The 15,960-nt window shown below is 36.6% G+C and overlaps 1 protein-coding gene and 1 pseudogene across 2 annotated transcripts in view; both read right to left on the reverse strand.

Annotated features, from left to right (window-relative positions):
- Positions 1 to 288: 288 nt before the first annotated feature.
- The window catches only part of CD96 (CD96 molecule), an 88,576-nt gene continuing 72,904 nt past the window's right edge, over positions 289 to 15,960 (reverse strand). The window contains exons 10-14 of one of the 2 annotated variants that reach the window (XM_057697688.1): positions 15,532 to 15,603; positions 6,383 to 6,445; positions 5,513 to 5,602; positions 2,614 to 2,737; positions 289 to 684 (exon numbers count right to left, since the gene is read on the reverse strand). In XM_057697688.1, the coding sequence (XP_057553671.1) occupies positions 576 to 684; positions 2,614 to 2,737; positions 5,513 to 5,602; positions 6,383 to 6,445; positions 15,532 to 15,603 (458 nt within the window). In that variant the 3' untranslated portion in view covers positions 289 to 575. Of the gene's footprint in view, positions 685 to 2,613; positions 2,738 to 5,512; positions 5,603 to 6,382; positions 6,449 to 15,531; positions 15,604 to 15,960 lie in introns of both variants that reach the window. The other variant, XM_057697687.1, reaches the window with a different exon arrangement.
- On the reverse strand, positions 8,499 to 9,440 carry LOC130830464 (cytosolic 5'-nucleotidase 3A-like; annotated as a pseudogene).

A 15,960-nucleotide genomic window follows, 5' to 3' on the forward strand; every position in this document is an offset into this window, starting at 1 on the left:
TCTTATGCGAGGTATTCTGTTTTCCTCCAGTGAAAATACACAACTGAATTTCAGTACAAAGACTAATTGCACTTCCCCATTATTTGAAACTCTTGTTAGAACTTTCCCATTTTCTTCTTCTTGTAATTTTCCTAGGAAATGCAACAAATCTCAGAGATTATCATAATTTTGGCAAATAGTTTAGAATGTTGGTGGATGCCCCAAAGAGAAGAGGATCTGCTATGGACATAAGCTTGAAACCCTTGTCATCACTTCAGAGAATTAAAGTGAAAAACAAAAACACTGCACGTATTTTTTAATGACAGCAGCCTAATTTGCACTTCTTACATAAGCAAGAAAATCTCTGCAGACTGCCTTGGGTGTCAGCTTCACATAGCCTCTCACTCTTGTTTAAATTTCCGGCATATGCAGATGAAAGAGCGTGAGTTTCTGGGAAAACAGGTCATTCACTTCTGACATCCACTTCAGCTGCAGTAGAGGCTTGGCTAGAGGGTGATTATATTAATATAGCATGATAGCTCCCTTTTCGATAGGATTCTAGCAGAGTTTTGCTTGTGTGGCTAAGTCTTAAAGGACTAGAGTGTCTCCAGCTCATGACAAGGCAGATCACTTCCAATGGACTCTTGAATGCAAGTGTACTTGATGGGAGGTGGAGGCGGCTTGAAAGGCGGAGGTCTTTCCATGCTAGGAACAAAACATCGCTCATTCAACGCTAAGAATGTCAGGGGATGATGTATGTACATATAATATATTTTGTAACATGGGAAACAGAGAAAGTGAAAGAGACACACTTCCCTGGTTCTCTCAGATTTTTTTCCTGGCATAACCTGCTTGTTAGTCCTGTTATAATAGTATCATTAATTAATATTTATGTGATATTTTATAATTTACAAATCATTTTTATCATAGCATTATATAATTCATATTTAGGAACTAAATATCATTGTCACTATTCCACAGATAAAACTGAGGCTCAGAGGTTTTAAACAACTTGTTCAAGGGAACCAGACCAGCAATTCAAGCCTTTTAACCAGAACCTACACGCTCCATGGCAAATGCCTCCTTATAGAAGAAGTGTTTCTCTTATGTGGGTTAAAACATTCCTTCAGTGACAAAATTTTAAAATTCTGGGACCAAAGACGGCAGCTTCTCTAACAGTCCCTTTGCCAACCTTACCCCCAGCCCTCACCCGCACACTCACTATGTGTGTACCATGGGGAAGGATGCAGGCGGGAAGTAAAGCGCTCCTGAGTCCCTGAGTTGATTGGTACAGGATGGATGATACCCAGATCCCTCCTGTTTGTATCAGTGAACATTCTTAAAGTTATCTTTGTATAAAGTACTGTTCTATGTGAGTGCAATTCATCTCTCTCTCTGAAGTGCATCAAGCATAAAGGTGGGTGTTAGATTTAGCTGTACAAATGCTCCAGCTTTCTTGATATTCAGAGATAGAGGTATGTCTATGAGCAGATTTATATCCAGGACTCAAACACCTCTACCCATTGTCTGTCGATCCATAGGATCTTAATTTCTCCAAAGAGAGTGAGAGAGAGATCGTTTTTCATCTCTATGTAACACAGACATTTGAATACAGAACAGTAAAAAAACTCAATTCAGATTTTCAGATTCCCATTTACTCATTTTAATATAAAAATCCCCAATACCTATTACCTGGTTTTCTGATGCTTTAATGGAGATGCTTTTATCCACCTTTTGTGGACAACGTCCTAAGAAATTTGCACTGCTATTTTTTCTGGGAAATTAAGACTTTCTCAAGGTCACATGGTGGCCAAAGTGTAGTAATTGGACAAGAATCCAGAATTTCTAACTCTGGTGTTTTATTGACCACAAAACACTCCCTGCACATGGCTATAGGGTCTTTGCGTATACTCTAAGCAGAAGGTAGAGCACACGGTCAATGTTATCTGAGACAGTAGTAATACAATATGTGGAAGATCAGCTCTATGTGTTCTGAGGGTTTCCTCCAAATATGGCCTAATCCAGACTGAGCCAAAATAGCCAAGTCAGAAAAGCGAGGCTTAACCTTACACACCATTCCAGACAGCCGAGTGGAGGGAAGAGAGTTTTGGAAAATATTTCAATAAGACAAAAAAAAGGGTAACCCATTGCTTACTTTCTTTTCCCCATGGGGAAGAGGAAAAAGGCAGTAAAAGCCCATTCTGCTGAAAAGCAGCTGGAAATTTCTTAAAATTACCTTTCTCACTCAATTTCACACTTGAGCATCTAGGCTCAGTTGGGCCCAGGCAGTTCGGAGATGCATGAAAATGAAAAAAATAATGAAGATTAAAAGAAAAATCAGTTTCAGCTTTGAGGTGACGTGGGCCTCAGTTCTCATCTCATGCCCACTGACTTGTTCTATCCGGTGAGTGTTCCGGCCTGAGCAGGTAGAGGGGGTACCAAGGCAGCAATTGTGTATCCAGTGCCAACTGTGTGGTGCTGAGAAAGCTAGGGAGCCTCTCTGAGCTTCTCTGAGCCTTATTTCCTCAGTTACACATGAGAGAAATGCTACCTAGAAATGATATTTAAAGTGCTAAGTGAATATTTTGTACTGAAAAAAGTATCTGCTCCTGCATATTTTAGTACTGTACTCACATTTCTTTTTGGTATTGACACCATTTTCTCACTCCAAGACCAAACAATAAGAGGCAGGAGAAGAGCAAAGCTGCCACAATCACTGGCCAGGACATCCCATCTTTGGACCTATTAACCACAATACCTGAAAAAGGGCATAATGAGAGATGAACTTTAATGCCAAAGTTTGGAAACTGGAAAGCAGGATGAATGGAACGAGTTTGCTTACCTGAAACGTGTTTTCCAAGGGCCATGGTGTGTTCAAATGACGACACAGTCATGTTCTGGGATCATGTCTATGCCTTGTTCTCATTTCTGTTTTTGTATTTATACAGTTGCTTTTTTTTTTTTTTAACATGAATGTCTTTCTTGTTATAAACATCTTTCTTGTTTCAGACCTAATCTTTTCTTTTCTTTCACTTTTCCAAGGCCCTGGGCAATTCCTGGCACATGGTGGCCAATGAAATGTTATTTGTAAGAATGAGTACATAAAAGCGATAATCTCTAAATTTGTTTTCCAAATTCACTCGAGTAAAGAAAACTTTATATATGGAAATATTGGTCTAGCTTTGGATTTTCTTATTCTTTAAGGAGTCATTGAATGCTTTATGGAATATCAGTGTGTCAGGAGGAGGAGGAAAGAGTAAAATGCATTGTAACAGTCCAAAGCCCTGAAAGTCTAAAGCCGAAAAGACCAGAGGCAATATAAATATAACATTCTGGACTGTTTTACTTTTTCTCTAACATGAAGGAAAAATTAAGAAAAATGAACTCTCTTGAGAAATAAGATTGTCTGGTCCTGCCTGGCAGAGAATAAAAGAGAATGCTTATAATTATATGGTTACTTAATTTTTTTCCTTTTCAAAAAGTGTTTTATGATCATGTTAAAAATTCAAATAGTACAGAAATAGAAAACTACAATGAAAAGGAAGTATCCTTACTTCTTCAGATGCCAACTACCCACACTAGGCACAATAACTTTTTTTTTTTTTTACAATTATATATTTTTTTTGGGGGGGGTACACCAGATTCAATCATCTGTTTTTATACACATATCGCCGTATTCCCTCCCTTCCTTGACTCCCCCCCTCGAGTCCCCCCCCACAATAACTTTTAATAGTTAATTATGTATCCTATCAGAAATTTTTTATGCATGTATAAGGAAATATATGTACCATGGATATATATCCCTTTTTATTACAAATGGGGGCATACTGTACACACTGTTCTGTTCCTGGCTTCTTTCTCTTAAAAAACATTCTTGGAATACTTTTCACAAGATGCGTAGAGGTTTACCTCATTCTATTAAATGACTCCATAGTTCCCTAATGTATGCATCTACCATAGTTTATTTAACTGACCTCTTAATGTTATAAACATCTTTGGTTAAATTGTTTCCAGGCTTTTCTTATTTCTAACAACATTCCAGTGAAATTCTTTATACATTATAGGTAGATCTTTAGCTCTTCAGATTACATAAATTATTTGGGCAAAAGTGCATTTTTGTATCAGAGTTATCTGGATTGATTGTCTCATTGTTTTAACTAGATAAACTGCTTGCAGGTGGAGACTAGTTTTTAAATTTTTTTGATTGCTTCAGATTTATTACACTGCTTTTTATAAAGAGAAGTCTCAAAAAAATACAGGCCAAAAAAACTGGATTTAAAATATTAGTTACCAAATCTTTTCTATGTTTTATATAGTTTGGACAGCAGCCACATGATGTCATGTTAACACCGGTTATCAGTGCGGAAGATTTTTCCTCTTACAACACATATTCAGGGATTTGAGGTCTTTCTGATGCTCATGCTACTTCAGTCCTGTCAAAGCAGACACTGAGGGTTCCTTGGAAGTTCACACAGTCCTATAATATGTAACCATGTGGCTCACTGTGTGCACAGGTGGCTAGAGAGTTCACAGTAGTTCAAACCACTAGAGTATCATGGTCACAAAAGAAACAATCATACAAGAGGTCAATTCAGGACTACACAAAGTTCTTCTTTAGTAAAGTCAAGACTTACTAAGCTCTACACTAGTAATATGGTGGGATATAACATTTTACCTCCAAAGTTTTAGAGAAATGAAAGAAAAACGGGTTTTTAATAGGTCTTCTATAAATGCTTACTAATTTTCTCCCAACCAAATATAGAAAATGAGGCCATTAACTTCAGGAATGTCTCAGTGGAGAAGCAGAGCTTTAGTTTTGCTGTATCTCTCAACTAGGCAGTTCTTTAAGGCACCAGTAGTCAGAGATGTTGGTAGGACCTCAGTTTGCAGCTCCACTGCCATGTTGTGTGCAGGATGGACGATGCTGCAGTGACTGAGGGTTGTATGACCTTCAATACGAAATAAACTGAGTCCCCAGGTGGAGCGTTCACCAGTTAAGTGAATACCTTCCAAAGTGAAAGAGTTGATTACGCCTCAGAATTTACAATCAAGATCTGTGTTGGGAGGGTTCTAACTTTATTGAATACCTTGACCTCTTGTGATATAAAACAAGCGATCACATTTAGCACTGACAACATTTTATTAGTTGAAGTATAGGTATACTCTTTGTTCCAACAATCAGACTATACTTTCACAGAATTGAAATGTTTCTCACTACTTTTCACCTTGCTAATTCTTACTAATTTTTCAGATTTTAATTTAAATATATCCTCAGAGAATCTTTTCTTGTTCCCCAGTTAAAATCAGACTATTAGACTCTGACACCTTATACTATATCATGTGTCATAAATAACTTTAATTGCATGATTATTTATTTACTATATATCATCTATAATAGATTATAATCTTCAGGAGGACAGTGCTTTCAATGCATACCCAACAATTGGCACAGTGCCTGACAAATGGTAGGTATTCAATAAGTATTTGTTGAGTGAATAAAACATAAAATTTTTTAAAATGGTAAATGACTCACCAGTAATATGGGTATGATTATTTTCAGTAGATCCATTGGCAGCTGTAGGAACTTCTGAAATGGCGCTGGCTGTGCTGGTGAAGGTGTCACCTAGGGATATAAAGGGGGTATCTGAACCGATCCTGATGACCACCTGCACCTGGTCAAACAGTGTAAAATCAAGATTGGACTTCACTTGCTATTAGAAAGAGCTCCATTTGAATGGCCTAATACTCCTAAAATATTATGTGTAAAGTATACCAGGGACCAATTTATGCAAAACTGGTGTCCTAAGATCTGTCTAATAGTTACCAAAGAGTGACACCTCCTATTGATTTAAAGAAAAAAAAAGAGAAGCAATATAACAAAATAATATCTGCTAAAGAATCTCCATGTGAAGTGGTTATGGGAAAATGTCTGAAGTTGGGGTCATGGAAAGGTGAGGGTTATCCATAGTGTCCCAGGTTATCAAAGGTCCAGTGAATCAAAATACTGATTCTCCCCACTCTAATGTGTTTGATAAGGTCAATAAAAATTCCTTTGCAACATCTGAGTAGACAAATCCATGTCAGCAAGTCATTCCATTTGCCAATGGAAAATTAAAACTTAAAATGCATTTTAATGGATTTAATTGGCCCCCAAATGCTATAAGGTAGATTTCATTTTGAAATAAAATGGGGAAGAATTGAAGACTTAGTCTCTATCTTTTTTGAGTGACTGGGAAGAATTTTGGTTCCATCCATTGTCATTTTCATCATCACTGTTGTTTTCGAGATGCACTTTTAAATACCTATCTGAGACTGGCTTCGTATCAGTTCTTATTTTTCCACCTCTGACCCATTAAAGCAGACCACAACCCACCCCGACCCTAAATCTCCATTAAGTACTCACCATGAAGTGTCGAACCTGCACCTGAGGAGGATGAACTGTGTGTTTCACTGGGCATCCATGAAGCTGCTAAAGGAAGAAGGTATTGGGACAGTTAATCTGTATAAGGCTTATTATTTTATTGCCTCCTCTTGACCTTTAATTGAATCTAAAAATTCAGCATACATTAGAATGTCCCAAAATAAAGTGGGAGTTGGGGGAATGCTTGTTTCTAATAGAGAAGGTTTTGACCATAGCCATTAAAAGTGGGAAGAAGAAATGGAAGGAAAACACTAGGAGAGGTTTCTGCAGCCACAGAGATTGTGTTGTGACTGTTCTCATATCTATTCCACAGACGAGCTAAAAGAATGGGAGAGAAAGAAAGCTCAGGTATATTATGGTGGCCTTCAGTCAAGAAAAGATGCCAATAGGACTTTGAAGACCTTGGTAGAACACGCACGAGGGAACAAAGTAGTCTGTACTCGTGGATAAGCTGACATTCTTGTTTGACTATGAAAACTGAACCATGTCAACAGCGAATTATCAGACCCCTATGGTTACAGGCCTTGTTAGCTGCTGGGTGAGTCCTTTTGATACATTCAGAGGCACACCTCCCCCTTGTGTGGATGGCAGAAAATTCCAGCAGCACATATGGCCTTTGATATAGATCTCTCAACTCATTTTGTTTAGTTCTCCATCTCTGGCAAGAAAGTTCCACTTCCTGGCAGGCTCCACATATCTGTATTTGATAACATGCCTATAACGTAATGTGAAGTAAAATAACTACAGCAGTATATGGTTACCATCAGTAGAAAAACATTACGCTCATTTATTTAAAACATTAGTATACATGATTTTCCCAGTGGAATGCTTTCTTTTGTGTCAAGATCAAAACAAGTAAGCAAAACCAAAATAAAATAAAATAAAACGAACATTAAAAACCCCCTCAGCCTGATCATTTCTTGGTTACTCTCTAGATGCCAGTAGCAGTTACAGCTGCAGACAAAAGTATGTCACCGGGCCCTTCAGAAGAGCTGAAGCTCAGAGCCGTCATAGCCACTTCATTTGGGGTCACCCCTGAGGTTAGGGTGATTTTGTACATAGCTATTTTGAGTTTGTCTATTGAAGATATAGTTCTATGACCCTGCAATATAGTTCTATGACCCTGCACATGTGATCTTGACTACTTTTTGTTCTAGAGAGAATGCCAAGGCCTATAGATGACAATGGACTGGGCACTGTTTTAATGCTGATTTTTAATGTTTAAGCCATTAAGCCAGGAGTTTGATTGACAGTAAGCAAAAACCAACCAAAAAGCAGCTGGATCCAGGCCTGGGTTTAGGTAAAATTAGGAAGAAGGTAACTTGTTCTGGATAATCTTGCAGTTTTTTTGCCCAATATGGTGTCTCCTTTACTTCTACTTTTAGGGCTTGATGCCTCTATGTCTCATCTCTTCAAAATCTGTTTGCAAGATAGGATATGAAAAATTAAATTATGCTAAGATATAAATGGTTTAACAAGTGCTATCACTTTGAGAGAAATGAATATTTAAAAAAAAAAAAGATTTTCTATTTTATGTTTATTATTAGCAAGTCAATACAGGACACCTGCAATGATCAGTTACAGGTGGACAACAGCAGTTGTCCAGTCTTTTCTGGTCAATATTGATTTTCTCCAGACAAAAGAATCAACCACAACACAATTTCAGGAGATGGTAATACCACCACCATGATCCATCCAAATTGCAAAAATGGCAATACTTAAAATCATGTAAATTATTTGACCATTTCTTAAAACTTCTTATTGGCCTTCTGAAAACTTTGCAAGTGTAAAAAAAATCTCAAAAAATGTGTGATAAAACTGAATTATAAAATCTACTTTGGAAAACTGGGAAGTTATTTTTCTGATTTTGGCTTTAAGATTTTTCAAGATCTGTTAAAAAAATAAAGAGGAAAGTGTGTTGAGAGAGGTGAAGAAAAAGGAGCTTCCAGTTGATAGATTTAACGTGCCGGAAAATATTTACGTAATGTAAAGAAAAAACTTCAAGAGCAAGAATGTATTATAATTAAGAGAAGAAGAGATGGGCAGTTCTTGTATCAGCTGCTCCCATAGGAGAGAGGTCTTCCTGAAGAACGCCTGTTTACAGAATCCTCAGTAAGATAGACTTGGCTATCTCCAGTGATTTATTTTTCACTAAAACAATACTTTTTCTAAAAGCTCATCCACTCCATCATTTAGATATCCAATTTTTAGGATGTGTTAAACACTGGCTACTCCACCTGCCATTCTTAAGTCTCCTTGGTAGTCTCTCAGCAGAGTTAAATTACTATTGTCCTTTCATTGATTGAAATGCTCTGTGTTCTTCAAGGTGTCATTATGTTTGTTAAATATATGTTAATTCTTTAAATCCTTTGAGAACACATTTTCATCAAAATCCATGAATGAACACAACCTTGACATTTGGATGATAAACACCAGCTTGGTGGATAACATCCTTGAGTACATCACCATTATCAGCCAAAAACATGAACATAGGGATACTGTGTGATTAGAGTTTCTCAAATAAATTCTTATATCCCTCCTTTAGCATAATAGTTTCTTCCACAATTCCTTTAAATTTAGCTTTTGATAAATTATTTGATAATTTATTTGATAAATTTATTTGATAATTTGTTGATAATTATTTGACAATTAATATTTTGATAAAATATTATTTGACAAATTATTATTCGACAAGGAGACTAGGTGACTTAGCATACCATTCTACCATAAAAGGGTACTTCTTTTCTATGGTAAAAACAGGATCAACTTCGATGGCATTGTCTTTTCCTTGAGTTGCGATAACACTTATTGACATTCATCTATAACCAGCTTATGGTTCTCAATAACATTATGACGTTAGGCATCTTTCCCTTCGTAGGAAAATCTACTTAGTGTCATATCAATGTCCATGATTATCTGGTTTGGCAGCTCCTCTTCCGACAACATCAGAGGTCACTTCTGTTTCTCTTACAGGGTTCTTGAGGCAAACTGAACTTTTCTTAAATTCTGGCATGATTTTTACATGTACAGACTTTATATTGGGTAACCAATCTTCCTTAAGACACTCCAAGTTCTGTCCTTAATTTTGTCCTAGAACAAAGGCATAGGGTGGCAAGCAGTAACCATAGATGCAAGACTTGGACACAGATCTCACTAATCTTGGTCTTCTGCCCCATCTTTTTTTTCCAGGTGAATATGTACCATCAGCATCACTCCTTCCATCAGGATGCAAATATTGGCACCAGCTACTGTGTCCACTCTTGCCATCATCACTTAGTCCATAAATGGGACCCTTATGCTCTTCCTGACCACAGAAGAAAGGTGACACTCACGAGCTTTGAAAGTGTGGGGCTTGTATATCAACTATGAAGAAATCCATGGAGGCCCCCAGAAACTGATGTTTCAACAGAGGATAGAATTTTAAATCAGAGGAACAAATCTTTAAATTGAGACTGACCTAATGAGGAATTAGGTAACAGAATGGGAGCAGAACAGTGTTTCAGAGAAGAGGAAAACGGAAAGAAATGTGATCTGAGACATATAAGATTTTAGAATCTGAGGATAAGAATGGTGAGTGTAGAGGATCAGCATCCTGGCCAACAGGGAACAGAGGGACAGAAGAGATTATGGGGCAGCCTGAAACAGGGCCCCGCATTGTCGTAGGTCCCGGCATTGCGGCGGCCCCGCCATTGACCCTCAAGCCCTCAACTCCAGCTTCTCCATCGCCCTCTGCCTGTGGAAAGCCAAAGGGGCTGTTAGGAAGTCGTTAGGCACAGCTACCAGGAGCCTGAGGAGAGACAGCCAGGACCAGGCACGGGATAAGCAATGCACTTGTAAGATTTAAGAAGAATATGTAAAGTTTGAAGAATATGGGACGCAAGGTCAAAGAACGGAATAAAGACCTCACGTGAGATCAATAAGAGGTACTCTGAGGCTCATGGGTGCATGCGCCTGGGCGCGTGCGTGCACATATGGTGACAGTGAACTTGATGATTTCGGTAATGCGATAAATTGGAGGCTTAGGGACCCATGGAGACGCATATCATTTTTCTGCTTGTCTAACTTAGACTGGCTGACTGATTTCAATGTGGCTTTAGGCTCCACTGGGCCACATGGACGACAGGAAAAACCAGGAAGAAAAAAGCAATTAAGCTTCAATTTTCTGCTCCATGGCTTGATCACCTGAGTGTTAGGATGAAAATGTGTCCCAGGACATTATTAAATTCATATGTTTTGGGTATTTAGAAGGTCAGATTTGGTATCCCCATTCCATAGACAGTTACAGTAAAATATGCATTCCTGTTCTATACTGTAGGAAATATGGAAGCTGAACTAGGATGAGATTCCAATATTCTTAAATCCTAGATTAGACCTTTGCAAGTTAATAAATAACAAAATACAACAAAAGTATATACTAAAACACACACATAAATTTAGTATAAATGCAATGTACTCAGAACTTTCTAGTGACATCCAAATATATATGAGCTATAGAAAATGCATGTATAGCAAATATCCCATAGAATGTGTTCATAAATAGCAAGGGCCCTAGAAACATTGCCAGTGGTTTTATTTCACTAGAAATCCATCCATTATCATTCTTTTTTTTTTGCCTCTGAACATTTCATAAATCTACTGAAATAAACATATTGGAAGAAAAAATCCTGTTACCAATGCCTGCCACGAATCTTGCCAAATGCATCATCTAATATTGGATGTCATATTACAGTCCAATCCAACGACGAGCAGAAACGCTTCAAAAACAGTTTGGGAGTCAGCAATCAACATTAACTTGTTGGATCCTAATGTGTTTTTGTGAATGGTTATAAATAGAGCAACTCACTCTGGGGAATGTTTTCTCTAAGCTTATAGATGAAAAACAGCAACTGGTTAACAAGCTCTTCTTGCCTAAGTAAAACTGTGGGTTTCACTGCCAGGAAAAAAATTGTTTGTTGGGTTTTAGAGTCCCTTCGTAGATTTCACAGTTTCTAAGGCTATTTTTATGGTAAGAATGATAAAGAGATGTCTGTGGATAAATGAAGTTTTCAAGTGGGGAAGGACAGAAAATGTGAAAAATTACAATAGTTCACTTCATTATGAAATCTGTTAAAAAGATCAAGAATATACTTGTGTAAATTAGGAAGCATTTTCAAGCAAGACCCTTTCAATTTTCTAGCTTCTGGGGCAAAAAGTAGCTTGGGTGGCCTCTATGCTTCATGTTGATGCGATGCACAGGATGAAAAGGATTTTATTCTGGGCACACGTGCTATTGCAATAACAATTTAAATAAAGCAAATAAATAAAAAGTTCAAAACTTTCAATTAAGCAGATCATTTCTTTTCACTGTGTGTGTGTGCGCGCATGTGTTTTCTTCCTTGTCCATATGTACACATACCTTTTCAATCATTCAACTAATATTTGCTGAGTACCTACTGTTGCCTGCCACTGGTATAGATGTTAGAATACTACAGTGAACAAGACAGAAAAGGTTTAGGTCCCTGTTCTTGTGTATCTTACATTCTAGTATAATTTCAATAGACAATCAAATAATTCAGATAAACAAAGGAAAACATCAGATGCTAAGTGTTATGCTGAGACTTGAAATATGGGATCATTTATACGCAATCATAGCAAAAATTAAGTTGGAGTTCAGCTTTTTCTTATAACTTTGATCTATAAATTTTTATCCTCATTGTTACATGATTTCCCCCCCGTAACCAAGAAGTGTTAATTCATTTATCAATTCAGTAATATTTGTTAAGCACTAACTCAATGTCAGGCGCTATCTCATGCACTGATACAATAAACAAACAAAAAAACCCACTCTCACGGAACTTGTATTACAGCATCAAGAAGAAAGGGTGACACCTGTATATGTATTTTGTTTTCTCACATTGTTAATTTTAACCTAAAATAATAGTATTGTGTAAATATATTTAGATGATGTGCATTTGTGTAATATATTCTTAAGTGAGAAAGGTATATACATTCTCTTTAGGTTACATCTAGATAAAAGATAATATTATGAGCTTTATTGTTAGTCTGTGGTATCTTTGGTGACTTTTGTTTCTTCTTGGAATTTTTCTGCATCGTATAAATTGGTTGGAAAAAAAAATAAAGGGTGAGAACTAGTGTAGGTAGAGTTTCACCATAGTTTATTATTAACAACTCAATTTTATGTTTACATCAAATGATTAAAGTTAATCTATAAAGTATGAACTTTCATCCCCAGTCTAATGCTTTTATTCTCAATTAATATCTGATTGGTAAAAAATTTCCAGCTCATACCCTTTTCTATATAGCTTAGTACATCTTGGCTATTGTTTGGTTTGGCTTCATAATATCCATTGAATTATTGTCTCATCCTATTCTACATTCTTTTATTATTGGACATACTTTTCCTTAACAACTCATATACACAGATTTTGGAATTATTATAAACAACATTATAAATATTTACTCCCTGTCCCACCCCGTGTATGCCCATTCAAAAGCAAGTGCTGTTCTGAATGTTGTCTATTGTTCACTTATATATATTTTAAATTTTTTTATCACATATCACGTCTAAGCCATAAAGTGTTTGGTTGCACTTGCTTTTAATCCTAGAGCTTATCATACTAAGTAAAGTAAGCCAGACAGGGAAAGACAAACATCATATGATATCGCTTATATGCAGAATCTAAAAAAATGATGCAAATGAACTTATTTACAAAACAGAAATAGACTCACAGACACAGAAAACAAACATGGTTACCAAAGGGCAGGAGATGGGAGGGATAAATTAGGAGTTTGGGATTAAAATATACACACTGCTATATATAAAATAGATAACCAACAAAGACCTAATATATAGCATAGGAGACTATACTCAATATCTTGTAATAACCTATAATGGAAGAAAATGTAAAAAAGAGAATATATATATATATATGTATAACTGAATCACTTTGCTGTACACCGGAAATTAAGACAACATTGTAAATCAACTATATTCAATAAAAATTGAAAACAAAGGAAAAAAATTTTAAAAATAAATTTTACTTAAAATATCATTCCATATATTGTCACTTGGCATTTACTTTTTTGACTCAATACAGTGTTATTGAGTCATTCATTAAAAAAAAGATTCATTCGTGCTGTCGTATGTGGCTGGCATTTCGCTCATTTTTCATGGCTCCATAGTATTTTATGATATGACTATATTACAATTTATTTATCTACTCTCCTAACTATGACCATTTAGATTATTTACAGTTTTTTTGTTATTATGAGTAGTGTTTTCCCCCCAACATTTGTGTACATATCTCCTGGATACATGTTGTTTTCTCGGGGTATGTATACCTAGGAGTAGAATGTTCAGCTATAAAACATTATGCCTGAGTGGAGGAAAGAGATGGTACCAATTAATACTCTCCCCAGCAACATATAATAAAGGGTATTGATCTACATCCTATATCACACTCAGCAATTCCAGACTTGTTAATTTTTGCAAGTTGATTTATGTGTAAAATGACGTTCCGATTTTAGTCTTCAGTGGCATGTCCTGATTGTTAGAGAGGCTGAGAATCTCTCGATGTTTTCTAGCTACTTGTGTTTCATCTTTTGTGATGTGCCTATTTGCTCATTTCCTACTGCTTTTTTGTCTTTTTAAAAATTGGTTTGTAGGCATTCTTTATATATTCTTGATTTAAAGTGTCAATCATTTGTCAATTATATATTCTCGATCCTTTTTCAAACGTGTGGCAAATATCTTCTCCCAGATTACAGCTTGCCCTTTTGAGTCTTTTGATGAAAAGATTTTTCTTAATTTTATTGTTCTCTAATTTTTCAGTCATTTTTATGGCTAGTGCGTTATGTCACTATCCCAAAGCCAGAAAGAAATCCACCTTGATGTTATTACATGTTTTAATGTTTAGCTTTTCTACACAAATATTGTAAACTATATGGAGTTTATTTTTGTGTGATGTGCACAGCGGGGGTACATTTTAACGCGTTTTTCTTATAAAACGTCAATGCTCCTGGGTCCACTTGCTGAACAGTCTCTTCTTTTCACAGTACTCTGCATGCCACCTTTGACATACATCAAGGATCTCCTTGTGTGTTCTGTCTTCTGATACTGCCTTTTCCTTCTTGTATTTGGGTACTACGTTCACAGACATCTATTACAGTATCAACATATTTGTTAAGAGAAATATGTTACATTAAATTATAGAGGGTCACTCCCAGACTAATGATGAAAGTGTGTCATGAATTAAAGATTATGATTAATCTAAATCTGTGAATCTGAGACCCATAAAAGAGATTAAATAAATTATGCTCAAAGAGCGATATTACACAGGTTCCTCTTCTCTCTGATTTATTTCCTAAGGACGCGTTCCCAGCAGTGAAATGAATGAACCAGTGGGTATAAAAGACTTTCAGAGGTGTTCAATGCACAACTTAAATGCTTTTTAAAAGCGGCATACACATTTACTTTGTGGCAAAGGGCCCAGGAGTTAAATTCAGAGTCCTGCACCTGTGTTTCTCTCTGCTTTAGCCACACCCTTTGCCACTAGCCACCACGCTGATCTTTGTCCAGTGCCACTAAGAGGCAGTATATTTCCTTTGCAGACCCTGTCAATACCTGCTAAAGCAGCATCAGCAGACCCTGCTGCTACTTGGTCAGATGACGAGGAACGAACCATTTCTGTGCCTCACACTGGGCTCCCTCTTTTCCTTTTTTTAGCGATACGCATATTCTAACTAGTTCCCTCTTTCCCCAGACCTACCAATAGTTCGCTTTTTATCTCCACTTTACTCAGATGTCACCTTCCTCAGTAAGGCCTTTCAAGACCACCCTATTTAGAAGGGCAGAGCCCCCTCACCCTTGATTCTATCTCCCTTCTCTGCTTTATTTTTTCCATATCACTTATCACCATTTGTCTGTGTCTCTTCCACCAGAGTTTGGAACTCAGATCTGTTTTGTTTACAGAGGTATCCCTAGCAACTACTACAATACTTTAAACATGGTCCATGCCTTGTAAATATTTGTCAATATGATTATAAATAAAGCACACAGTAGTTGTTCAATAAATGTGGTGGATAAATGAATGAGGCCCAGAGGACTCCAAGGGACTCACAGTTACACTTACAGTATTTGGCCTCTTTCCCACTGGAGGTCCAGGAGTAGTTGAAGCCTCGGGTAGTCACATCGTAATTGCTGGCTGAAAGACAAAATTTTCAGAATTCCACTTTCTTATAAAGCTGTAATTTAATTTTACTTTGATGTGCTGAATTTTTAAACTATATGACTTTGGGGAAATCTGAAATTGAAAATATGCTTTGCTACGCAGAACACTAGCTGGCATAATAAGCAAAAGTCTGTAGTTTATGTTTAATGCCAACTTGTCACTGATTTTCTTTCTTTTTCTGTTCTTGTCACCAACTCAGATCGCTGGGAGTACTGTCACGATTACTTTAATATTACCTTAAAAATTCCATGACAAATGAAAGGTATAATATAATAACAAATCACCAGCCCATATTTTTAAGATTATAGGGATTGTCATATCAGTATATAG

This window comes from Hippopotamus amphibius, chromosome 10 (assembly GCF_030028045.1).
Source record: "Hippopotamus amphibius kiboko isolate mHipAmp2 chromosome 10, mHipAmp2.hap2, whole genome shotgun sequence".
In the NCBI taxonomy this organism is placed as follows: Eukaryota; Metazoa; Chordata; class Mammalia; order Artiodactyla; family Hippopotamidae; genus Hippopotamus; species Hippopotamus amphibius.